General features: G+C 41.7%; 1 protein-coding gene across 1 annotated transcript; it reads left to right on the plus strand.

The window, feature by feature from the left end:
• On the plus strand, window positions 1-26858 carry LOC135898528 (calmodulin-lysine N-methyltransferase). The gene is made up of 12 exons (XM_065427513.1): window positions 1-158; window positions 2064-2242; window positions 3663-3724; window positions 8213-8273; window positions 8452-8506; window positions 10845-10908; window positions 11596-11656; window positions 14507-14581; window positions 18211-18274; window positions 20029-20157; window positions 22858-22942; window positions 26297-26858. The coding sequence occupies exons 1-11, from the start codon at window positions 60-62 to the stop codon at window positions 22939-22941; spliced, it is 933 nt and encodes a 310-aa protein (XP_065283585.1). The 5' UTR covers window positions 1-59; the 3' UTR covers window position 22942; window positions 26297-26858.
• Window positions 26859-26954: the final 96 nt, after the last annotated feature.

Genomic DNA, 26954 nt, shown 5'->3' on the forward strand with positions numbered 1-26954 from the left:
GCCTGACAGCTTTGCAAAGTAAGGCCGGTCGATCGTCGGGCAACTGTGTCCGATCTAAGATGGCGGCGGACATCCGAAAGAAATCCACCAAGCCCAGCTCGGCAAAGGCGAAATTCGGCTCCTCCATGGCCAAGATGCGCTGGAAAATGCTTGCAAAAGTAAGTAGACTGCCCGCGACGTGCCGCGGACGCAACTTGTCGCATGCAACTTGTCGCTTCGCAGCAATTGAAATGTGCCTAGCCGTGGAGGCATAGCTCTTGGAACATCGGATGCGGCTCCGCTGAGGAGGTTCACGAGATCCGAGAAGATGCGCGGCTGATGCGCCCGATAGCACCGTCGGTTGCTTTCTGCGTCTGTCCGGCCGGTTCGGGCCGTGGCTTTATTCTTGGAGAGTTTCGGCTTGGACGCCCGAACGATCGTGAAGCGAGAAATCTCCGCGAACGGAAACGGGGAACAAAATACATACATTGAAATGAGCCACGGCCGTGTGCGCGGCGCGAAATGTCATCTCCCTCCTCGTTTTCTCTTTCCCCTCTGCTTCTTCCCACTCCGTCCTTCGCCCGTTTCATCCGCGCCCGTGCGCGGGATGTCGATGTAAAAGGCCCAGCGACTGCGTTTCGAAAGTATCTCGCTGCACCTGCGGCTTCGTCATTGTCCCATCGCGAGCCTGGTATCCCCGACCGTTCGATCGCATTTCTGCTGCGCGCACGAAGTTGCGCGGCCGTCGATCGCGCCGGGCCCAGCGGCGCGGCACAGCTTTTGCAACGCTCGGTGCGTTCGGCGTGACCGTGACACATTGACACAGTAACATTTAAGGACGGATCGGGAAAGAGTGGGGGATAAAAAAGGGAGGGGAATCTCGTGCTCGGAGAAAGGTGATCCGAAGCGGCGCGTGGCGTCGGCAGCATCGGAGTTGGTCGTGCGTTGCGGGGAAGCTCACTTCTCGACCGCGCGCAACGTAGGCTGGCACCATATATACCGATATGCGCCGGGCCTAGTTTCGATAAGTGCGCTTGTGTAGCGAATTTCAAGCACCGTATTGTTTATTTTTATGTTTTTAAAATAATATTAGCGTATTGCATGCAACCGCACTATGACAGACGTGAAGGCAGCTGCTGGGTGTTGCACATTTAATGCTATCTCTGTGGTTTCGTATTAACAAATTCGTCATCCGCGTAGTTCTTCAAGCCACATAATTTATCATTAAATGGTTAGTCGCGTATTTCATATTTGCAGACTACTTTGTGTGTCCTCTCTTTTCTTCTTGTTTTAACACTGAGAAAATGTATGTGTGCGTGTGTTCAAGGGCGCAAAGGTATTACAGTGGAAGTATAAATAAAATAAATTGGGAATAACTGCAGTTATCATTGATTATTCTTTGTCCAATGGTAATGAGAGCCACATGTTTCCTTTAATTATTCAAAGGTTAATCGAAACAGAATTAACTGGTTATTGCATTTACAGCAGAGCAGATAAATGTGCTGAGCAGCCATGTGAATTAGAAGCTGTACTTCTTTTTTGTCCCCCTAGCAGCTTTTATTTCTTCACGCACTGACTGACCAATTCAGGCTGCTTGGTTATACCATTTCTCTGCTACATTATGCCTGCTCCTGACTACTGTGCATCGTGATTGGCTCCAAATGGCTACAACGTTCTTGCTGTCTCGGTAACCCAACAATTAACAGGTGCCAACTTTGCTACCCGTCATGCTACGCAGTTGCCCGAGCATGAAACATGGGCATATGTAGACTATTCACGTTACAGAAATCTCCCTTCATCAGCTGTACGTTCTCTTCTGCCTTTCTCTGTCCTGAAAAGCCAATTCGTTTTTAATTAAGTGCAGTTATTGCTCTAATTTTTTAATTTTGTGGCTTCCAAATATATTGTTTGGGCTTTGCTGAAATGGATTTTCAAATGAAAAAAGTTCATTTCATTGAAACACACACAAAAAAATTAATTAAGCTGTCATCGGTTCACGTCATGACTAAGTCCTCATACTTGTGATTGTACCACAAGGATGGTCCTCATCTCAGTGCTTCAATCGCCCCATGTTTCTGTCCCAGGCTCTACACGAAGGCAGAGTGACACAGGCAGACCTATTTTTCGGATCCACACGAAGATTCAGTGCGTTCGGGCTGCTACAGATAAGCCCGCTGGAACGATGGCGATCAGATGAAAACGACGAGGGCATCTGGTACGAGTGTACTTGCCTCAAGGAACCTGACTTCGAGCTTCGGATCCGGTAAGCGACCTGATAGCTCACTCGTCTCGCATTTGCACGCACTGTATTTAACGCATGCATCTGTACGCACCTATTGTGTAACTCATAAGTAATCGTACAGTGCCTGTGATCCACCGATGAAGGCTCATCTGTTGTCAGGATCTGCCGACGCATGCAGGAAGAGGAGCGAAATATGAAACACAATTTTTGTGTAGTTAGTGGTATATGCCTGTCAGAAAATTGAAGACTAACTTACATCTCACATGCTGCAAATGTTTTCAGACCGTTGGCATGATGAGGAAAGTAAGAGCTCTGTCATGGCCTGCGGTATACATATGTGTTGCAGTGTTTGATTGCTCAGACGCAGTCTCAACGTTTGGGGGGCTTATCACGACTGGTCATGCCAGACATGCTTGCGTTCCTGGGAAGTTATTTTCTTCACGGTCCCTGTGGGTCTGTTGTCTTTGTGGCTCAAGTACAATTTAAACTACTTCTGAAGTGCGTGTTCAAAGCAGCACCAGGATGAATGTAAGCAGAAATTGAAATGAGGACATATGAGAGCATGTGATTAAAATGTCATTTCCTGATAGTATCATTTAAGATTCTCACTGAAGACGTTCCTAAGCCCCCCAAAATTTGGTCATGTGAGCCTGAATAATGCCAGAGTTCACTTACACTCTGGCCATCTTGTGCACTCCTTGCATTTCAATTTCTGTTAACACTTCTGGAAATGAAAGTTTCCACAAAGCAGGGATGCTTGTTATGTCTGCGCGACATTTGGCTAGAGAATGGGCAGTCTGTCTTGTGTTAACATTTTGTGCTAGTCAGAGTCGTGATTTTGCCAGCCTAAGGTTTCAAGTCCTCGATGCACCCCAGTCCTGTGCTGTGTTCTCAAGAGCAACATTGTTGGCATCAGTAGAAACAAATCAGAACGACACATTACCTTTCAGGTGTAGCAGTAATGCAGATTGACTAAATAGAACTGGTGCATAAAGTCGTCCTGCATGACATGGAAAGAGTACCAAATAGAGCGATGTCCGTCTTGTTGTTGTGACATTGCGTTTGACATTGTTTCCACGGCTGCATTGTGCAGTCACATGCAGAGCCTGTGTTGCCTGTTATCACCTGCAAAACATGCTTTTCAGCCAGCATTGCATGTTTTGTCTTGCATCTGTCCAAGTACGGCATTTTTTTTTTTCCCCACGTATAGAAAAAGCTAACCCAGTAACTTCAAATGTAGTCTAGTACTGACTCCTGTGTAACAACAAGTATAAAATCGCACTTTAATAATAAGTGTAAACACTATCCCAAGCTGATCCTGGTGCCATGCTACTTAATTGTGTTCACACTTGCTCGCATGTTTTTTTTTTTTTTTTCCGAAATGCTTCATTGACGCAACCGCGAATGTCGCACTCACAATGCTTCTCTTCGCTGCCGCAAGATCACTGCCTGACAGAATATCGCTGAAGGACATCAAAGGCTTTGACAACACCGGCAACATCTGTGAGTGGCTCATTTGACATTTCGGGAATTTCACCACTTCTCGGAGGCTTTCCTAACCCTTTCTCTGCCTTACTTGAATTTGCATAAGTTGACCGTGTTAGCAGCCGTTTCTTCCTCACTTATATGACCACGGCCAGCACACTTCAGCTGAGAACTGGCGCATGCTATTCAGTTGAACCTTGTTGTAACAAATTATTGGATATACTAGCACTGAAGTAAATATAAAACTTTATTGTCGGCCCTTTGCTGCTTTGTCAAAAGCGTCCCTCTTGTGTTTCCTTTGTGCAAACTCGGTCAGAATATTTTGTTTTGTTGATGTCAGGATTTACATATATAAGGAATATTGAATGTAACTAATGCATTTTTGTGTGAGGCACGACCTTTTTGTAACAAAGGTTGACTGTACCGTAATTTCCGGACTACAGTTTAGACCAAGAGAGCCCGTAGGGTTCAGTTTCTGTCGAAGACAAAATATTTTTGGTAGGCTGTCCATAAACGGTACATAGGTCATAAGGACCTAATCTGAAGTGCAGTGTGATACTCGTGTAACGTTCAACTATACGTTGCGATAGCCACTGTCATTATCAGCCAAGCTACATGCTTATGTCACTGAAGCTGGACACCAGTCATCAGCCGTGTACTTTTCTCTTTAATATAGGATGCTTCGTAGCAATGTTCTTGAACATAGAAACAGTGTCTAGCACCTATACCAAGGTATACAGTCAGTAACTAGTATAACCGGCAGTTTTCAAAATGAAGGTTCTGTAGAGCTTGTATTAGTAGCTAGTCCACACAGCATAGGAATTCAGTATTTGAACCTATTACTGTCTGTGAACTGTAGTCTGAAAGATGTTGTAGCTATACCAGATTGAGCATTTGTCAACGTCTTGCACAAGAAGAAACCAACTTTAAAAGAAATTGACAATTCTTTCTTATTTGTGGCTTCCTGCCAAATGTATGCTCACCCACGACATGTTGAGCTTGCCATCAGCTCTTCGCAGTGGGACTTACTTTGTAAGGCACAGAAAGGGCTCCGAGATGAAATTAAAGTGCAAACTACCATGCACTTACCTCTTCATCTGACCGCTGCTTTTACAGAGGATGTTGCAGTGGACTTCTGATGATTTAACTTCCAATTGTGGGGATTCACTAGAAATTAAGCCATACGAAGGTCTTGACCAATGTCAGCTGACTTTTCTCATGGGCCCAGTTTTATCTTAGTCAGTAATTCTACCATTGTCATATTCCTATTCTGGTTAAATTAGTGGGGAGTCCACTGTAACCATAAACTGCATACTAAGAGGCTGCCTAACCTCAGGTTTCGTCTGCTTTGCTGATGCTTTCCAAAAAGCCAGCCAAGCGGCAAATTTGGCAGCATCTTTCCTGATGTTGACACAGACTGCCTTTAGATTATGCATTGTTTTGTTGATGACAACCTCTCGGGTTTTCACTGTTGTATTGATGAAAATGGCCATTACAGTTAAATTAGTGGGAGTTTATTGTAATTTCCATCTGCTTTACTGATGCTTTCCAGAAAGCTGGCTGCATTGCAAATATGGCAGCATCTCTTCAAATGCTGATACTTATTACCTTGAGACGATACATTGATTCATTGATGGAAATTTTCAATGTTGTTAAATTACCATTGGGGTTAAACTACCATTGTGGTTACCTTTAGATGAGGTAATGCCTTGAAGAATTCCTTGCGTTTTCATTGTTTTGTTAAACATTTACATTGTGGTTAAATGAGTGGGAATTCCCTCTAACAATAAACTCATTATAAAGGCTGCTAGCCTCAAGTTTCATCATCTTTACTGATGCTTCTAGCCAAGTTACAAACTTTGCAGCATTCTCTTTGTAACATTGGCACTGGCTAGCTTTCAATATTCCATTTTGTTGATGAAAATTCCTATTTCAAGATAATACACGCATTACAGTGTACGGTTACTCGCAATTGTTCCTGGTCATATTGAGAGGAGATCCATTGGCAGTTGTGATTTACAGTGCTCAAAAACTAAAAGCACATTAAGTGGTTTGAATGTCGAGTTGTTGTAGTATTATCAGTTTGCCAAGGCTAGTTTAGACAAAGCACTGTGCCAAATTAATTGTGCACAAAAGTCGCTACTACATTTCATTACTTGAAAGGCGCAATGCAAGCACTTTTCTCTGTTCTAGACTAGAACTGTTTTTCTCTGCAGTTCTAGTCCCCGCATGCAAAAAAAAAGGTTGTGCAAAAACTATGAAAACTTGCATAATTGACTGAAAGTTGTTCAGCTAAGAAGCTCCAAAGCACAAATAACCATAAAGATGCTATTTTCTTGCAAGTTTAGCGGCATCCACCCTCACCTTTCACTATTCCTAATGATGTTACTCTGCATAGCAAATGTCAGCATCGCAGTCACAGACGCGCAAAGGAAATTGGTGCACCATATTGTGCGGCCAGACATGCTCAGTGTGCTAGCTTAAATATTGCAGGCCAACATTGCAGGTGCGGGTACGTGCTGTCGAGGAGAGCGAGTGGTGAAGCAGGGCACTTAACGCTCAGCTTTGTGTCACTTATCCATGAGCTTCAGCAAAGTCCGTGCGACTTTGAAGACGTAAATTGTTGAAAATGGCGTTTTGGCGACTTACGCCATTTGACCCGGTAGTAGGTGAATGTTGGCGAGGAGCAGAGCAAGCACACAATGGCAACATTGTCCTCTGAACTAGTGCTCTCAAAAACAGTACGTGCGAAGTGCAACCGCTGTAGGCACACTGGACCAGTCTCTTCTTGTCCAGTGGACAAGTTCGTACAAGAATTATTTCGAGGTATATGTTTGTCCACTAGCGACACAGAAATGACAGTCAGGGACCCTCGTGCAACTAGTAGAGCTTTTGTATAATTTGTTTCCTGGGCCGCTATCTTGTGCACAATTAGAAAGCCAACATTTGGTTTTCCAGGCCTTTTCTTTTTCCAGGTTCTTTTTCCAGGCCATGCCGATATTGTGGCTTAGGCCAATCAAGGCCAAATTGTGTGAAACCAAACATCTTTTCGAATGTGTACACGATCGGGGCTCCGGTTTATATCACATTTGAAATGTTCTGTGAAGGCAACTGCGCTGTCTTCACACAGTACGTGTATTATTATACAAGAATAAATTGTGCATAATATTGTTACCTGATCCTCATAGGCTTCCTCAGCAGCGTGTACCAGGCGACGTGCCTACGCAGCACAGAATTTCCACTATGTGATGACATTGTCAGTATGGCATACGTTTTTTAGGGTGCGTTGCATGGTTCGTCTAACCCTTTCTGTACATGCAACAAGCCATGCTCGTCAGTCTGTTCTTGTCATATGGCATTTTCATGAGCTGTGGAACAATGGAAGTGAGGTTTTCAGCTCACTTTGTCTAAAAATGTCCTATAATTTCTGCAGTGTTGAAGAGGTTCACCACTTGTCCGTACTAGGCTCATTGAGACTTGTATTAGAAGATGCACTAAGGCATCTTGATGGCATTTGAAAGCAAAGTTTTCTGTTTTCTTGCTATTGGCCGCACTGACTTTTCATTAAAATTTGATTATCCATGGACAGTGTTCTGCTTTGTCCAACTTTCAGTAAAAACTTGTAGACTGAGAAATTTCTTGGGGTACCGAACTCAAAGCACACTCTGATTATAATGAACTTCAGAATAATTTGCTTTGACAAATGGCAGATGTGTATCATCGTATTAATCCTGGATGTCCATGAACTTGAATTTGTCACTTGCTATTTGTGGTGTAAGTGCAAAGCAACCTTAAAAATGGCATTTCACTCTGAGCGTTGGGGGTGTCAGTAGCAGAATTTTGTTTTGGCTTGGAGAGCCATGAAGTTGGATTAGTGTCATGAGGGAAAGCCTAGTGTTAGTGCTCCTATATAAAGAACCATTGTGGCTAAGCTGAGTGCCCACATCTGTATAGTTGTTAGTGGTGAAAAGCACAAGTAGAGTTGTGGGTATATATATTCAGTTCCTTTCTGTAGAATTTTCATTATTACTTTCTATATGCAAAACAATTAGAGTACATTAAGCACTGCTTTCGAAACGTGCTGTGCAAATTCGTATCTTTTCATGCTCGTAATAGCAGTCAGCCTTCCACCCTTAACACCTTTTGTCTATGTATTTCAAGAAATGATGCTGCAGTCAGTTCCATCAGGTTCAACAGGCTGGGGAACTGAAACAGTGTTGCAAAGATTACTGTAGTTCTTAGACACTGCACACTGTGGTTCTCTGTAGTAACCGTGTAGTAGTATCCACAGAAGAAAATTTGCTCAAGGTCATTCAAGAATCAGAAATGTCGTTGTATTTAGAGTTGTTGTTCCACATAAAAAAATGTACGTACAAGAAATTATTTGTAATAAAAAGGGTTTTTTAAAATGACAAAAGACATGTTTATTATCTTGATGTACGCCTATAGTGTCAGCAGTGTACACAGTGTATAATGTAATGCCTTGGCCTTTATTTCTGTACAAAGGTATATGGCCATCGGAGGAAGTCCTCGCATACTACTGCATGAAGAACAAGGAGATCTTTGTGTAAGTATCGGCAAGCCGTGTGCTCAGACATCAGGCTTTTCCAGTCGTAGCCGATTTGCTGGTCATTTGGAATCATTAGCATTTACGGTGTCTCACCTTTTATGAAACAAGCCAAGAACCTGAATTCACTTGTTTGCTGAACCTGACCTGTTTTCTTTTGTCAACTCTTGTATTTCAGAGACAAAAGCGTTTGCGAGTTGGGAGGTGGAATGACGTGTCTTGCCGGATTTGTCGTGAGTCTCGATTCTGCAACTCAGTTACTCGTTTGGTCTGCGCACAGTTACTTTCGTTTAGTCTGTCCACTGTGCATTTTAGTCACCGTAACTACTGCTTGATTTAATTTCTTTCTTTCATTATTTTGTTCGTGTCCCCATCGGCAGTTCAAACCACTCAAAAGAAGATACATGTAATGCAAATTTGGTCCGTGAATATTAGCCATAGTGGTGCCCATGCTATGCAGGAAAGCCGAGGCTTTGAAATGTGAAAACTGGTAAGCACCTATGGTGCAGGGAGCATTAGTCTTTACTAATTGCAGTAAACACTTGGTTCGTTTTAGAGTGCAGCCTTGCGCACCTGTTCCTGCATTGAGTGTTCGCGTCCCTTGTAATCGAGCAAACGCGGAACGCAGTGAAAGACAGTGAGAGTGAGGGGGAAAGCAAAGGAGGAGAGCGTGATGAAAGGGTAACGAGGAAAGCAGAGTGCCGTACGAGACATGCTCAGAGGCGGCAACCAGGCATGTGGCAAGCGCTACGGAAACAAAGCACTGGCATGAGCTTCGGACCTACTGCGTCACCACCGCTAGAGTTTGTGCTCCACACTCGCCACACGTTCCCATATTCATGCTTGCATTCTGAACAATAGATAGATAGATAAGATAGATAAGCAACACGACCGGTGGAAATGCTTCATCTGTCGCTGCTACTAAACGAGCTGCCTGAGGAGAGGAGAGGTGCTGCTCCCAAGGGAGGACCCTGGGGTTCGGAATCAGATTCATTGCCACAACATATTGTGAATTTACAACACCTAGACAGTTGTGCTGAAAATTTGCATTAGTGAGTATTGTAATCATTGGTGAAATTTCCTTACTGCATTATTTAGACTTTTGAAGCAATGGTTGTGAGGTTCGGGTTCATGCACAAGCATCCTTATACTTGATTATTGTGTTCAGTCAGCTTTTCTGTGCAAGCAAGCTGGTCTAGTTGTGTGCTTTAAATTGGTGCTGAAGCTTTCACATGCTTTGAACAATACTTGTGCAGTACTGTACAGTACTGCACAGTATTGTGCAGTACTGTGCAGTGTTGTACAGTAATGTGCAAGGCTGTACGCTCAGGCAATGTTCAAAAAGTAACAGGTTAGACTGCAGGGCAAGCTTTCTGAATTCAACTGCGTGCTCTTGTGAGAGTGAGAACTTCACACTACGGTATGAATAGCTCGTAATAGGTTGTGCATACGCTGTTGAAACCCTGATAGGCAAAATCAACTCGTGGTGGGAAAAAATAAAGTCACACATGAAATTAGTCAAGCACAATCATCAAAAGAACAAGTACACTTGAGCATGTACTGATCTTTTAGACATTGTTGAAACAGTGTAGACATCGGATCAAAAAATTAGGCAACTCGACTGAAGTTTCTATGTCTTCTCTACTGCTGTCATTTAAAAAGCATGTTGCTGAGTCGACAAAAGCACAAATTTTGAATTTCTTGATTGGTAAACTGCCAGCAGCACTGGAGGCTAGATTAAACGATATGTCCTGTCGAAGTAAAATTTTTTGACACTTTCCAGTGTGCTGAAAATTGTCAACTCTGACAATCGGTGAAGTCTGTCGTGCTTGTTAAAGTGAAGTCATGATTTCACCCAGTAACATTCATGAAGCTGTGATTTCCAATGACAATATGTACTGACGTGTCAAAAAACTGTTGATCAAATTTATCTCACTTTTAGATGTGGTAAAGGGGGTAGGGGAGTGTAAGGAGGGTTATCGCAGGAGTGGGCACCTGGCACTTGCTAAGAAACCGTGTCATAGTAAATAAATGTGTAAGAGACAATGCAGTTCAAGGTACAAATAAAAAATATTCTAATCTAAGACATTCAAAAATTTTTGCATGAGTAAAGACCAGATGTTGCCAGGCATTCGCTACCATATTTCTGTGGTGTGGGAAAAAAAAGCTGTGCTTAAACGTTGGTCTCAGAATTAAAGGCACATTTAGCTTCGACTGTTTCTAGTGGATCACAATTTATCACTTTCAAGTACTGCTTCAGGAAGGCATATCAGGACAAGTTGGAAGGAGTGCAGAAGTTTTGTGGACCTAGTGTTGCCTCGTACAGGAAGATGAGTGAGATGGTGAAAAGTGTCTATCCTAGTGTTAGTAGACCAGGTGAATGAATTTTTTTTACAATTACCTATTCTTCATGCTTTGTTGGCAGGCGACATCATCAAAAAACCTTGTCCTGCTAAAATTTACTTATGTTTACTAGTACTTCTAAACACTACTTTTTTTACGACTAGTACTTGAAACATAGAAACTGGTATTGCTTTCACATGCTGCCTGTCCATTTCTGCTTTGTTTTAGGTTGCCGCCACGACGAGAGCAAGGGAAGTCTTTCTGTCGGATGGAAACAACAAATCTGTGCAAAGTATCCTTTTGAACAGCATGATTTTTTTTTCACAATGGTACTTCATTTTTGCCCTGTAGCTTGTATGTTGAGCATAGAACATGTGGAATTTGCAAAACAAAACTATCTCTTTCACTTCACCAATATGATCACTACCCATCATTTCACTTCATTTTTCGAGCACTTAAGTTGTGACACCCCTTTTCTTACTTTGTTTCTTAGTATTTGTATGTAATCAGTGGAAATTTAGGCTGGGTTATTGTGTGCATTGCATTCGAATAACAGTTTCTATGTTGCAATGTGAGCTCTTTACGTAAGGTTAAGCTACACCAACTGCCTGGTTGGTAGATAAACACTATGCACTTAAGTTGGCCAGAGAATACTGCTTGTATACTTTTTGTAAGAATAAACATGACTCAGTTTGATTTGAAATTGCAACCCCATAAGGGCTATTCCAGGAGTTTAAAGCAAAAGATACAATGCATGACATTACAGAATCAGCAAAATTTAGTCGTTCACTGTACACGAAATCAATTCACCGCACAATAGTGAACCAACAGGATCAGGCAGCATGTTCCCGCGTTCTGTTACAAACGAAACAATTGCTTTGCAATTTACCTGTCATTCAAGGATAGAAGAGAGAAAAGTACCATCATCACTGTCACATTTTAGGGAAGAGAAAAGCGTTTTCCTTAATTGCATTTTCAGATGTCCAAATAATCCTCGAACGCAATACGGGTTGCTTGGGAAATGCGAACGTTGTAGCAAGGTAATGTATGCTTTCCCTTACCTCAATACTAGTGAACCGTTGTTTCAATGGTTACCTCTTTGAACGCACCTTAAAAGGAAAGCTTGGGGCCAGCTATGATTTCTCTACTCAAATACATGCAAAACGCAAACACTTTTATGAGACAACACCTAGACTGGTTTAAATGAAATTTGTTGCATTTGAGAGAGACAGTTAAATTTTAGCAAATCTATGAAGCAGAATTTTAATTTAGGTTATCGAATTTTCATTAAGAATTGCTGAAAATCTGTAAATTTTAAAGAAATACATAGAATAATGAAAATTACAAATCCATAACTCTGCTCCGAAAACAGATATATATATATATATATATATATATATATATATATATATATATATATATATACCACAGTTCTGCAAGGTGCATCAGTTGGAACATCTTAAGCGAGGAAATTTGATATATATAAATTTGCAGCGTAAGTAAAATTGTCACAGTGTTTACAAGGATCTTGCAAAAGTCATAGTCACAAATTAGTGGTTTATTTCAGAGTGGTGTATAACATCAATTTGGTCCAATTATATCCATTATATTAGGCTCAGTTTACAAATTTGTGATATTTTATAGCTTAACTACATAGTTGTAAAACTTGATACCTGAGGTTTCTGAATTTTTTCAATTTTCTGGAATCTTACTAAAAAGACATGTGGCCTTAATTTAAAATTAACTTGCTACAGTTACTAGACTTTAGGTCTTTGTTTTAAATGCAACAAACCTAATTCAAATAGGCACACTGGTTGCTGAGGAAAATGATTTCTCTGTATTCGCCTACTAGCATTATTTAGATAGGAGTTGCCGACCTAAAGCTTCCTCTTAAAAAATTTCAAAACATATAATGGTAGTGGCTGTAGTGAGTTAGGAAATTGCCAGTTTGATTTCAAGCGACTGTTCCCGGTTGCATATGCTTTATTTGCGCCACAAGACTTTGTACATAGCTCAGATATCTTATAATGTGTGAGCTCATGCTTGAAACATAATCGAAGGTACAGGGCCACCACCGTCACCACCAGTCACCACCGGAGACAGCTACACCCACTTGGTTTATCCTCGCTGTGCAAGGATGCTTGCCCTACTGCGATACTTTTGCTCCTGTTTTCTTTGGTTTGAATGACATTTTCGTTTATTTCTCACATTCAAATCAAAGAAAGCAAGAACAATACTAGGGAGGATAGTGGGACTAGGGACTAGAGATACTAGGGACTAGGGAACAATAGGGAGGATAGATCAGGTGGGTGTACCCATAATGGTGTTGACTGGTGATGACTAGCGGACGGCGCACATTGTACCTTCAGTCATGCGTCTCGCGTGCACTTTCACATGTGTGTAAATGTATCCAGGCGCTGTAATGTTGGCGTAAATGTTTTATGGAACACAAGATCTGAAGCAACATTTTAATTTGGGCAAGTTGGTTCATAGTTAACTGGGGAGAACTAAAAAGACATAGACAAAGGAGGTGCAGTATACTGTGTCTTCTTTGTCAGTGTCTTTTTTTTTCCCTGCTTTCTCCCCAGATCTGAGACAGAGCTGAATACTTGCACAGCCTGAACACTCGGCCTTGTATTCCTTGTATTCACATTACCAGGCTATACTAGTGCATGCGACAATTGTGGTGTTGCATGGTTTGAATGGCTGCAGCCAAAAAACTGTTGGGAAGTTAAACTTTTTTGTGTAATCCGCACCCTGATGTCTTTTGCTTTAAGACAACCTTGTTCCTACACATGTGTCAAGTAAGTTAAGCTGTTTAAACATAGCTGCCCATTGGTCCCGAACAAGGCTATGACGTGCAGACAGTAGACACAGCTGTCTACTGCATTAATGCTGTATTCACATTCACAATAGCTTTGTTTGCATTTGGCATTCGCATTTAAGTGTGTGCTCCTGTGGTCTGCCAGTCTTCATAAGCCATAACTGCTCATTTATAGCAAAACCTTTATGTGCTACACCTGCATTTAACTTAACTGTAGGCAAATGAATTTTTGTCAAGTCATTTCACTCTCAACCAACAATCTGCTAGTCTGAGTGTTAGTTTCAATAATTGGAGCAGCTGCCATGGAAAATGCAACGATTCCAGTTTTAATACCATAACTATGGTGAATTTTTCTTCAACTGTGGAGTCTATACAAGTTTTCCTTTTACAGGCTATTACAAAAAAAGTAAAGCCAGTCAGCCATTGTCAACAATTGGCCACTGACCTTTATTTTTATACAATAGGGTGTACCTTCGCATTGATTTCCAATTTCAAAGTTTCCAAAGATTTAGTAAAATTCCATTTTATATCATTTTCTTTTACACTATCACACTATGATACACTAAAATTTTAACTTTCTGTACTGTAGCCCCGTACAATATGTATTATATAATTCACTCTGTACTGTAATTGTGTATCTGCGTTACTGCCAGCCATCATTTAAACAGATGCTCAAAGCTTTCAAGGTTGATGTTTCCACTTTTCTTTAAACCCTTGCCTTCCCCAAGGTTTCTCCGGGTTAAATAAAGCATGGTTGAAGTGGGTGCCAACATTCCCCTTTAGGGAACTTTTAGGGAACGACATCTCAGCACATTGGTGGTGCGAGTGCACGTCACCTAGTCTAACAAGCAGTCACTGAAATAGTTGAAACAGTGCACAAGAAGTCACGCATGAGCAAGAGAACTGCAGTGCCAGTTGTGGAAGGAGAAGCGCTGTCTCCATGTCATAGTCTCGTTTGGGACCAATGGGCAACTATATGTTTATACATGGCGTCTCTCAAATGGTTGCTGAAAAGAGCATGTCGCCTCATTCACTTGTGCTACACACTTTGGCGCTCTTTTCGCAGGAGAATAAGGTGGGACGATGATGACGACATTGGGGAGCTGGCAGGCCGGTTTGATGTCATCATATCTGCTGACTGGTATGTACCACCCTCTGATGTAGCTAATGATATACTGTAATGATATTTAGTTATGCGGGGTGGTTTTCTTTATTGGAAACACACTTTAAGCACTCGCCTATGGTAATAACCTACTTCTGTAACGTCACCCAAAATCACATGATGAGATGAGCGTAACTTGCATGGCTAATTAAAATGATTGTTATGCACTTAAGGGCAAAAGTTACTATGGCAAAATTAAAATACATAGTCAGGAAGACCTTTTCATTTAGCAGAAGTTCTGTGATTAGAACAGGTTTTGAGATATACATCCTCAAGGGAGCACATGACCCTGTCGGGAGGCCAGTAACATCCGTTTGTGCATTTTTTCTGTTGCATACAGTGCATTTTTCAACAGCAATGATAATGTTAACTTGAACATCCGTGCATTTCATCATAGAATTTGAGGACGTGTTTTTTGAAACAGGTTAAGCACCGGATTTTTCTTTCATAGGTTCTACTTAATTACTTCTCAGCTTTAACCCTGTATTCAGAAATGCATTGTAATTTTAAGCCTGTGCTTGACCTGATTTAAATGACGCCTGTCGTCAACGCACCAAACGAAACGCGATGAGCATCTTTGGCATGTTCGCACCAGGTGTCATTTATATCAAGTCAAGCATGAGCTTCAAGTTAAGTTGCATTTCTGAATACGGAGGTAATTTTGCACTTCGAACTTGTGCGCTAAGGTGAACAATTAAACATTCATTAGCAAAATTTTCTTTATTAGCTAACACCGTACTGAGATTTGTTATACAAGTAGCGTCAACATCACTGAGGGATTACTGTCCGCGTGTTGTCCCATAACTGTGTTGTCATGATGTCACCGGAGCATTATGCAAGTACAATTATGACATTAACAGGGACAATGCATCAGTTATTGGAAAAGAAGGAAACATTACAAAGAGGCTGTTGCTCGAATTATTAATAATAGAATTAGAACTCCTTATTAACCGTCATACAATTTTTACCACCAGCTACATTGTGAGGAGGGCTTGCCATAAGCCAAAGATTGACATTCATCCATCACAAGCTGAGGGCGCAAGATCCATTAACTCTTTCCGTACCATGAGGAAAATGGTCATTATTTTGTTGGTTAACCTAGATTTTCTTTTCTGAAGAAATTATTGTACTCAAAGTTTTATGCAATACATGAAAGCAAAGCATAATAAATCTGCTTTTTGAGCACACAGCTTTTATTAACACGATTTATGTGATAAATGAATTTAAGCTGCCAAAAACAAGATTATGTAATCAAATTGAACAAAGCGTGTAAACATGTGCTTATATCTAAAAAGAAAGAAATGCAAAAGGTTTTTCCAAATGTACGAATTTTTCATTATCAAGTAGCCAGTATATGTGAATAAACTGAAAATTTTTTCTTGAAAGTTAATTGCACTAATAAAAAAAAGACTGGAATCCCTACAGTTGGGCGTGCCATGCAGCAAAGCACCTCCTCGATGTGAAACACAGGGCAATGTTGCATGTCTTGCACTAAACTCTTGTTTGGTGCTAAGTTTTGCTGTCATAACATTTTTGATGCAAAAGCATCAAGTGGTCCTTTGAGCGAAAAAGCCTCGCATCTGTTGTCTGTAGCAGCGAAACAGCACCGAAGCTCACACTACCGCTCACGCTCGTGACGCAGCGCGCCGCGTCACGAGCGCACCTCGGCAGAGCGAGTGAAAGAGAACACAGGGCATTGCCGCGATACGTCATCCTCGCTCTCCCTCTCGCGAGCCTGCGTTGTCAGTACGTTGTCCGTGCGTTCCTTGTCCACGCACACTCTCGCCTGCATCCTAACTGCACCTCGGTAAGGCCAAATCAAAACGTGCCAAGCGTCTCAACGCGCTCGCTTGCCCGCAAGGAGTTCATTACTCGAAGGACCGCTCAGCAGCGTTCAACTGGACATTAATGCTTTCGCATTCGCAACTCATAAGAAGTGCTTAGGCGTCCTCAGATATTCTGCAGTTTCAGCACACCTCCGTGTTGTTCTGTCTAGAGCTGAACAGCTTCAGTTGGTGGAGGAGCTTGAACTCGTGGTGCATCTCCAAGTTTCGGCTTAATTTCTGTCGTCACCGTCGCTCTCAGAGTCAAACTGGAATGAAAAAGCAGCATCCCCTGACTCACTGCTGCTCGATCTGTCAATAAAATCGGCTGCGGATACAGCGAAATCGCGAGAAATGTGATGTTTCGGAGCGTGCACACCGCATGCCGAAACAATCATTTTCACTTTCAACTTGAATGAGCACACACGCATCTGTGATGCCCATTCAGAAATCACCGCCAAGCGGGAAAAACACAAACAACATTTAAAAAAACTAAACTTTTGTTCTAATATACATCAGATGGCGCAGTGTGTCAGTGAATGACACCGAAGGTCTCGAAAATGGCATTCAAAACCTTCGTTACTGGGCTTACGATGCCCAATAGGTGAGGTGGAGGAAGAGTTAAGGGGTTAGAGAATTTTGCACTTTCTGCTTCTTCGTTCCCACAAGAATTTTGCAACAGGGCAACATGTTCTGGCAAATCATCTTTTAAATTTGAAGGAATAAAAGTGCAGGTCATCATGCACATTTCACGGGTGCCCAAAAGCACTAATTGCCCAATGGACAGGTTTAAGAGCGTGTTTGTTATGTCAGAGTCTCTGCATGTACGTGTGTGTGGGCCTGTACATGTGTTGGAGTTGATTGGCACAACAGCTCAGGCCAAGACACAGTGTAGTACTAAGATGTGTAATCAATCTTATCAGCAAATTTTTCCTGCTACGTTGTGTTATATGTCTCTTAAAATTTTATTTAAATAACCTGTTGATTATCGTTGAGTAGCTGGACTGTGTGTAACAGAATGGAACATTAATAAATATTTTTTGAATTATTGTTGCCTTTTTCCTTTTGCTACATGTTTACATGATATTATGTGTAGAATGATTAGAGGAGTACCGCAATTTGTACAGTTGGCATAAAAAATGCACAGACCATGGGATCTGAGTAAAAGCTGAATATTTCTGGAGTCCAGGAGCACAGCCTAGTATTCGGGGCTCTAGCCTGTACCGTGAATATGCAAACAACAATGTAATGCGTAAACTCTCGCATACCACTCAGGAATTTAAGGCTTTCCAAGGTGCCGCTGTCCGTAAACTTTTGAGACCAACTGTGCCCCTAGGTAAGGTGGGGGGGTCATCTTGCACCATAACTGTGTGTGCTGAGCAGTAAGTCACCTGTGTTTAGTCTGTATAGCAGTACTCCTTTATACCAAAAAAATTATTTAGCCCATTCCTGGTGATGACAGCGTTTCCAGATTTCTAGTACTGGGTTTCATGAAGTATAGCTGGTTAGCTTCAGCCTTCTGCAATTCTTGCTGTTTTCTGCAAATGCAATTTCCAAAGTATGTTTTAAAATCAGAAAATAGGCCATCCTGATTTGTTCATTCTGTTTACCTACAGCTCCAGGCCAATGCCCCTACCTCTTCGTTACCATGTATGCTGACATGACTCGGTACCCAGCAGGATGCTGTCTCAATGCCTCAATATCTTGTGAAGCTCAGTGTGCCATGACTGCATCATGGGACATCACAGTAGCACTCGTGTAACATGAATTTCGTGTCTTTTGCAGCCTGTTCTTTGATGAGGGTCGTCAGCCGCTTGTCAACACGATCTGGAAGCTTTTGGGAGACAAGGTAAGGTGCACTCACGTCACCAAAGCTGCACAGGCTGCTAAAATTATAAATAACATTTTTTTTTGTATGTGTGCTGCTTTTGTTTGTTTGCTTGTTTGTTTTGTTCTGTTCTCACTTAAGAAATGGCTGTTATCTCACTAGTTCTGCAAATCAAGCAGAGTACAAAAGAAATGTTTGTGAGGTTTATTTTTGTTCTTTTCACATGCATAGTCAGGATCAGGTGCTTGAACAGTCCTAATATGCTAGAGAGTTATAATTACACTAACATTTCAGACGAAGAGTTGTGCTGGAATCACTATATTGCCAGAAACCGTTAGTCTAGCTGCTCACATGACCACTGTTTAATCTTGACATGTTGTAGGTTTGCATATGTCGAAGTTCAGGAGCGAGAACTTTATACACTTAAAGCTCGATATAACAAAATCAGTCAAATTGGCACTTCTTCATATTGAAATCTCGTCTTATTGAAATTCAGCCTGTTTGCAAATAATTCTACAAATAAACATAGTCGCCAAAAAATTTTTCTTACACGGGAGGAGCTGCAAAACTTCCCAAATTATCGGGCAATTGTAGAAAACAAATTTGGATGAGAACAGTATTTCATTTCCTCGAAATTGTGAGTTGCCGACCAAAGATACGGCTTCGTGCTGCGTCGACGATATCTTTGCCTTGGCGGCATAAGGCAAAGCCTGTGAAAGCCTGTGCCCCCGCCGCTGATAAAAAAAAAAAGAATGAGAAGTAACAAAAAAATAACCCTGGAAATATGTGATGTCACACCTGCATACCTGAATGGGCTTTGGCAAGTTAAAAAACAAAACGGAAGTTTGGCTGGTCAGCTCCAAGAGTCGCGTATGTGCTCTAGCTGTGCTGACAGCCATGCTGTAGAAGGATCAACATTTGGGCGAGTTGGCACTGGTTGAACAGCTTGAACATCTGTCCTGTGTGTTCCTGCCTTCTGTCTTCGTCTTATTACGGTGCCCCTTCAAGATGACAGCCATGCACACCCTCACGGCTGGTTAGAGAAAGCCTATGCGCTCACATGGCCCTCGCCTACCCTAGCACACACCTCATTGCGTTACCGTACGCTTGAGCAGCCCAGCTATCAACACTGTTAGTAAGCTGAAACTGAAAAGAAAGAGTGTAAAAAAATTAAATGTGCTTTTTTTTAAGGGACACTAAAGACAAACGCTAAATCAGCCTAGAATGACAAACAAAATTTCAAAGCTCTTATTTTCATTTATTTCCCAGTAAGAGGTCTACTAGTACTGCAAGAGACAATAAAAGACAAACTTCCTTTTCTTCTTTATCGTGCCAAAGCCCATTCAGGTACGTTGGTGTGACATCATATATTTCCAAGGTTAATTTTTTGTTACTTTTTCTTTTTTGCTATTGGGCTGCTTGTGGCATAGTAAACATTCTAGAAACTTGACAAGTCTTCAGCTTTTTTCTAGAATACAGTGTTAAATTAATTAGTTTATTTATTACTTAGGTAAATTATGTGGGTTTACATGTCAAAACCACAATCTCATTATGAGGCATGCCGTAGTAGGGGACTCCCGAAATTCGTACCACCTGGAGTTCTTTGATGTGCACCTAAGTCTAAGTACTCTGGTGTCTTCACATAGAATACAGTGTTGTTCATTTTTACCAATAAACAGTTAACTAAGCCCTAACAAACACTTTGTAACATGTTTAGCATCCATGGCGCTGCAAAGGTGCTGCAAGAAGTGTAAAATTACGATTCTGAAACGCAGGGCCTCGCTGTGATCCTGGCACCAACTCGGGGACGAACGTTCCAGCACTTCGTGGAACTGGCGCAGTCACGGTTCTATGTCGAAATACTGATGGCCTACGATACCTGCGTCTGGGAGCTACATGCCCGGGTGAGTGTTGTGGATAATGCTTGCATTGTTTAGCCTATTATTACTCTATGGTTCAGATTACTGGTTTATCTTAGAAGCAATTCATAACAACCAAGGGGCTGCTTACCCTACGTAGATGTTTAAATAAGAGCGTATAATGAATGCCAGTCATGGTTAATAACTAAATAAATATTGCCTCAACTGCTCTGCCACTTTGCAGCATGGCAAAGTTATGCTACGCACATCTCATCTGGGGCATTTAGGAACATTATTTTAATTTTTTTTTTTACTGGTACCGCATCTTAACACTTACAGTTCCCAATTCTCACTAATGGTCACTGATCACATGACAGTAACGAGCATTGTAGCTGCCCATGCCTTGTATGGAAAACAGTTGACTAATAAGCACACTGAAAGTTTCAGGATGGCAACATCAGGAGAGCTGCGTGTTATATCGTTATCACAAGTACTGATGTTATCGAGCCTGATTTTGGTTGAGTTTCCCACTCGCAATCGGCTGCTTTGCGCAAGCTCATGGAGAGGAGCCATTGTGTCTCGGAAATTTTAGTGGTCTTCTGTTTGAATTACTTTAAAGGCATGCGTGTGACATAGGTATTACTGAAGTGTAATGCGCCGCATGTGTAATGTGGCACTAACTTATGGGAGTGAAACTTGGAAGATGACAAAGAGACCTGCGAATAAACCGAGGACTGCACCTCGAGTGATGGAAGTAAAATTGTGGGAGTAGCATTGAAAGGAAGCTTTACCTCAAAGCCAACTCGAATTTTGTCTATTCAAGTACATTTGAAACACATGAATGCCCTCATCAGAAAACTGGCGAACCGATTTGAGTGAAACTCATTGCATTTGAGAGAGAAACCATTCTACCGACTGTAGGGAAACAAATTTTGATTAAGACATTGGAGGCGATGTGTCAAAAAGACGGCTTCACTCGTGTTATCCAGGCTTGACGAAAATGGCAGAACATGTGTACTTCACTTACTGGAGGTCATACAGAAAGGGATAAAATGTTCCGATGAATAATTTACAGAAATGAAGTTTTCAGAGCATCATTCTCGGTCTTTATTGAACAACCTTTGTATGTGTAAATGGAGAAACAACATACATGGTTGCTCATAATTGCCACATGCCTCACTAATTGCTATTATTGACCATGAAATGCTCATAAGCACTGCCAAGTCTCATACGACATTTTCCCCTGGATGGAGAAGCTGGATCAGTTCTGAAACATCAGGTGATCACTAAAATGTGGTTGGAGTTATCCCAGTTTTTCTTCAGTTAAAGGCTAATGTTGTGGTAGCATTCTTGTTTTCTTGCATTTCTGCTAGAACAGGAATCTGTGCACTCGTGAGAAGTGGTTTAAGAGTGATGAATAATGCTGGATGTCATGAGACAGACAGACCACGTGGCAACAGACAGTTGAGCAGCAATTTTGTTGGGCTACATTACACAGGAAAGGCTCTCTTAAATTACAGCGTGATTGTTTGAGAAGTTGCTTAGGAAGTTTTGCTTGATCAAAATCCTGTACCACAAATAGCTAAGCAGTGAATTTGAAAAAAAAAAAACTGGGGATTAAGTGTGACTTCTACACAACATGATCTGCCTCTTCTTACAACAAATGCAGCCAAACTGTTTTTTTCTGCTTCTGTTTTTATCACATGAATGAATGAATGTTTATTTTGACAGAAAAAAAATACAAAGAATCTCTGTCAAAGAGGCTGACGAAAAAGCACGAATGCCTGACTAAGTGTGCATCTTTAGTATAATTAAAGACAGCACCAGAACAGACCGAAAATACTTCTGTAACGAGTTTTATTGTGTCCTCAAATGTATATGGCATGTCTGAACACCAGAAGCATGCGATGTGCTTGGAAACGCGAGCCATTACAGAAGTTTACCCAGTGTAATTGTTGTCATCGATCATCACTGACATTCGTTACTTCCAAAGCAATTATAAAGTAAAGCTCGTTACATGACAAAATACTAGCCCTCCCATCAAGCCCTGGCACATCTGGCTTTCAGCAGTTATTTTAACACATTTGTTATGTAAGAGCCAATTTGACAGCAAATCTTCATCAGCTGGTGTCGAAAGCCATTCGCTGTGCAATTTAAGCATAATTTTTTCTAGCTCTTTTTATTACGAGGTGGTGTCATTGCGGTGTCTCAAGAGGATTACATTGTTTACTGCGTTGCAGTTCTGTAAAAAAATTGTTAGATATGGTTGACGCACACAGCGTTAGTTGCAATTTCGCTTAGTGGACTTCAAGCAGACACTCAAAAATATTTGGTGCATTCAAGGAAGTTCCTGGTACAGTTTCAGTAAAAACTTTACTAGCAAAAATGGCAACACTGTTTTCTTCCCACTCCACACATTAATTTGAACATTCTTGATTCTCAGTTCTTTTTAAACACTAGTAAAAACAGAGAATGTGCAAGGGATGAGGCAAATATTCTACATTCCATGCTTTATTCATGTTTACTGAAAGGATCGGGATTCTGTCGATCAATCCTGTATAATTAGACGTGGTTTGGCACTCTCATTTAAGCCACTTGGTCTTTTTTTTTTATGTCAGACCAGCCGTTGTCACTTTGATAGCCCATAGATAATGTGCGCTGCTGTTCTGGCCAGAAACTGTGTCTGAGTAAGCCCTTAAAGAAAATACCTCGATTTTAATCAGGGCCATCATTGTTTGATTTCAGTATCAGCAGGAAAGACCAGACATCTATGATGCCAACCTCCACTACCCACAGATGCTCATCCTTCGCAAGATACTTACGGGATGAGGTAAGCCGTTCGTCTCCAGCAGTCATGGCGGTGCTTAAAGCGTGCTGTTAATTGGACGACTACATTAAAGGTACACCAAATCCAAATATTGAGTCGAATGGATAAAGAAAAAAGGTATATACATATAAAAGTCATAAGATAAAAGCGTCTGACATATCACCTTCATCGAGAACAGTGCTTTCATAATTGAGCGCAGTCATAAGCAGCAAGGGATGACATTTAAATGCATTACTGCTGGCCTTGCCGCGAGTTTTAACTAGTCAATGAATTGAATTAACTCGAGTCAAGTTAATCGAAGTCTGATGTGTCGAGTGTTGGGCAAGTGGGACCACTAAGTGTGCATGGCCCTTCACGCTAAACAGCTTGTATTTCATGCAGAGGTACGACGTTGCATAATGTTTAGTACTACCACATTTACGGGCTACATAACCAGTTCCATAAATGATAAATCCATAATGTAAAGTCACATGCGGCAACACCACTCATAATATTCAAATTCTGCTGTAATGGGATGTGGCGCTATCTGTCACGGCTACAGTAGCAGCCAGTTTTCCCCGTCGCCGTTATGGATGGCAGCACCACAATGATTTAGTGGCTTCACCGCAGACAACCCCCCTTTAGGTTTATCAGAGGCGAGAACTAGTAAGCAATGCCTGCAAAGGTGGTATTAAACTGAGCGTCTGGGATATGGCACCACTGGTGGCACGCTCCAGATGTAATATGCAATTTTTACCCCCAGGTTTTGCAGTAGACTTGTTTTTTGTCCTTTGGGACGTTCTATCTTGCAGTCTCACTGCAGCTAGTTTCTTGTTAAGACTCTTATAGATGAAACGTGGCATGTCAGTGGTCCCTTTACATAAATAAAATTTGCAAATAGACATGATTTTTGTTTTGCATGCACTATCGTCCACTTTCAAAGGAAACAGCCAACTCGTAATTAATGTAACTACAACAGTTTCCCAGCTTTGTGGAAAGAGTGGTTCGATAGAACAAGTTGCACAGACCTGTCAGCATTAAAAAATTCTCCCTGTCTTCTTGCCGTATCCCAGTTATAACTTATGGGGGCAGACAACTTGTTCTTTTTTTTTAAGACTGGTCCTTACTGTACAGAAAACAAGCTGCTGATTATACACCATTGGTACAGGAGCAAGTATACAGCTCTTGTGCAGGGAGCGTTTGTTTTGACTTCTTGCTGAAAAGCACCTGGTTGATTTCTTCTTTTTTTTTGCATTCCTTAAGCTTTTGAAGCAAGAGTTGTCAAATTCGGGAACATCTACTAACCTCCTCATACTCAATTGTTGTGCTCACTCAGCTCCTCTCTGTAAGGAAGCTGGCATAGTTGTGTGCATTGAGCTGATGCTGTAGCCTTTGCATGCTTTTTACAGTATTTGCAGTTGTCAATGAGGACATTTGTACAGGCCATGTGCAAATGCAAAACACTGTAGGAGGTCCCCCCTACAATGTTTTCACTGTGGGACCTCCTTCTGTACAACACCGTACCCACCTCTGTGCATGATTTATATCAGAATAAACTTCTAACAGATAGTGTGGTAGTGAAGTTAAGCACTTTGCTCAACGTTTCACTCGACGTGCACACTCCATGTTTCTACGTGCTGTAAGCTATCTAAATAGAAGGAAAAGACAAGAAGTATTAAAATAAAAGTAAAATATCAGAGTTGGTCTGCATTCAACTCTGTGTTCCAAGTCAAAACAAGAAGGATTTATCCTAATATCACTGTGCATACATTGTTGAAATGCTTCAATAAGAGCAACCCACTGGGGAAAGAAGGTGAAGTTTCACTTGGTATTACTCAAACATAATATTCAAGACAACACACACTCTTGAGCATGTAGCGACATATAAGGCATCTTTAAAGCACTGTAGATGTCGGATCGAGAAATTAGACAACCCAGCAGAAGCTCCTGTGTCTTTACTGCCACTGTGATCAATATGTTATGTAGCCGGGTTGCCCAAAGCACTCATATTGTATTGTTTGACTTGAGAAGTGTGAGGAGTACTGGAGGCCAGTTTCAGTGACACCTCCTGTCGAAGTTTTATTCTTCCAGGTCTTCCCAACGTGTTGAGTATCAGAAATCTGTCATCTCGGAATGAGCTATGGAAAGAAGAATGATGGGTGTAACGTTAAGGGATAAGAAAAGAACAGATTGGGTGAGGGGACAAACGCGAGTTAATGACATCTTAGTTGAAATCAAGAAGAAGAAATGGGCATGGGCAGGACATGTAATGAGGAGGGAAGATAACCGATGGTCATTAAGGGTTACGGACTGGATTCCAAGGGAAGGGAAGCGTAGCAGGGGGCGGCAGAAAGTTAGGTGGGCGGATGAGATTAAGAAGTTTGCAGGGACGACATGGCCACAATTAGTACATGACCGGGGTTGTTGGAGAAGTATGGGAGAGGCCTTTACCCTGCAGTGGGCGTAACCAGGCTGCTGATGATGATAATGAAATCTGTCCAATAAGTAACGTCTTCGTTTCATACAGTGCGTTGTGTTGATCAGAGCAAAGTTCCGACGGTGATGTTTAATAAGGTCTTGAAAAAGCTGTCAATCCAGTTGATAAATTTCCTTATAGCCTGGTAAGGAAACAGTTACCATCCATTTAGGTATCTTCATAGTCTCTCAACTTTATTGAATTAGATTTTTCACAATATAGATCTGCAGATGTGCTTGTGTCCTAGCCACACTTAATGGCATACAGCATTCAAAAACATTTGCCATCATGGCAGGCTTTTTTTTTTTCTTCCGAGAGAACCACAAAGGGTTAAAGAACCCCATGTGGTTAAAATTCACCTGAAGCCCCTTCACTACGGTGTTCCTTATACCCCACTGTGCAGGTCCACAATATAAAACATTAACCTGAATTCAAGGCCTGTTCTTGCAGATTTTCAGTTACCATATGCCTCTGCTGCTTGAAGGTATAGCCGCGGCAGCGTGTAACAGACTTTAAAAGAAAGGAGAACCAAATTACGGGGTTCATCGTCCCAAGGCTACGCACAAGCTGTTAGGGATGCTGTAGTGTTGGGCCCTGAGCTAATTTAGGCCACCCGAGGTTCTGCGACGTGTCCCTAAATCAAAGTGCGGGAAAGTTCTCGCATTCCGTCCCCAGCGGGACGAGGCCAGTGTGGCCGGGATTCGAACCGACAACTTCGCGTTTGGGAGTGAAACGCCGCTGCCTCCGAGTCACTGCAGCGAATGCGTAATGTATTCAGAACGCTTTGCTCGATCTGGTGCTGTAGCGCCAGTTCGCTCTTTATGCTTAACAAGAACCGTGTTGTCGTTTTTTTGTGTGTGTGTGACAGATAACTTATTTGGCGCAATGGTTTTTCATTGCAGCATTATTTTGGTGCAATCACTGAAGAAACTCAAGCAAAAAAGCGAAAAAAGAAGAAGAAAAATGCGAACGTACTCATCACTAGTCCTGACCAAACGTCCGCCACCGACCGCCGCCATCTTGGAAAAAAACTTCAGGACCAACTGTTGTATAGAAAAAAAGAACTTAAGGAACAACCGCATGCTGCGTGTTTTATGTATAAAAAAAAAGATGTGTGTGTATGTGCAATGTGTTTGTTGTTCAAGTGTTTCATGGTTTCACCACCAAACGTTTTAAAAAAAGATCTGTCATCATCTCATGTAGTGAAGTGTTTTAACGAGAGCAATCTATTGACAAGGAACCTGACCTAACATAAATGTTGTACATAACAGTTATTTTCAGGAGAGAGAAGATATCATTACGGGGCGAGGCCCCATAGCGCATTTAATCCTGCCGTCTCACAATCTTTGCCAGATGTCTACCAATATTGTCATCTCGCATGAAACAAGGTGTTCACAGAAAGAAATTATTGAAGAGAAATCATTGTATTTATTAAAACCGAATAAAGGTTGTTATTTTGAAGAATCAATGCCTTCCGTGGTGTGGACTTCCTTCTGCGACAACTAAAAGGGGCAGCAGGCAAGCTGTGCCTGACTCCATGCATGACTGAGCATCCAAGTT

This window comes from Dermacentor albipictus, chromosome 10 (genome assembly GCF_038994185.2).
Source record: "Dermacentor albipictus isolate Rhodes 1998 colony chromosome 10, USDA_Dalb.pri_finalv2, whole genome shotgun sequence".
Classification (NCBI taxonomy): Eukaryota; Metazoa; Arthropoda; class Arachnida; order Ixodida; family Ixodidae; genus Dermacentor; species Dermacentor albipictus.

Excerpts from the sequence above, each read along its gene's own strand:
- LOC135898528 (XM_065427513.1), top strand. The coding sequence starts at position 60 with ATGGCGGCGGACATCCGAAAGAAATCCACCAAGCCCAGCTCGGCAAAG. Across the intron at positions 8,507-10,844 it reads CGTGTCTTGCCGGATTTGTC|GTTGCCGCCACGACGAGAGC; the intron begins GTGAGTCTCGAT and ends GCTTTGTTTTAG. Across the intron at positions 14,582-18,210 it reads GTCATCATATCTGCTGACTG|CCTGTTCTTTGATGAGGGTC; the intron begins GTATGTACCACC and ends TGTCTTTTGCAG.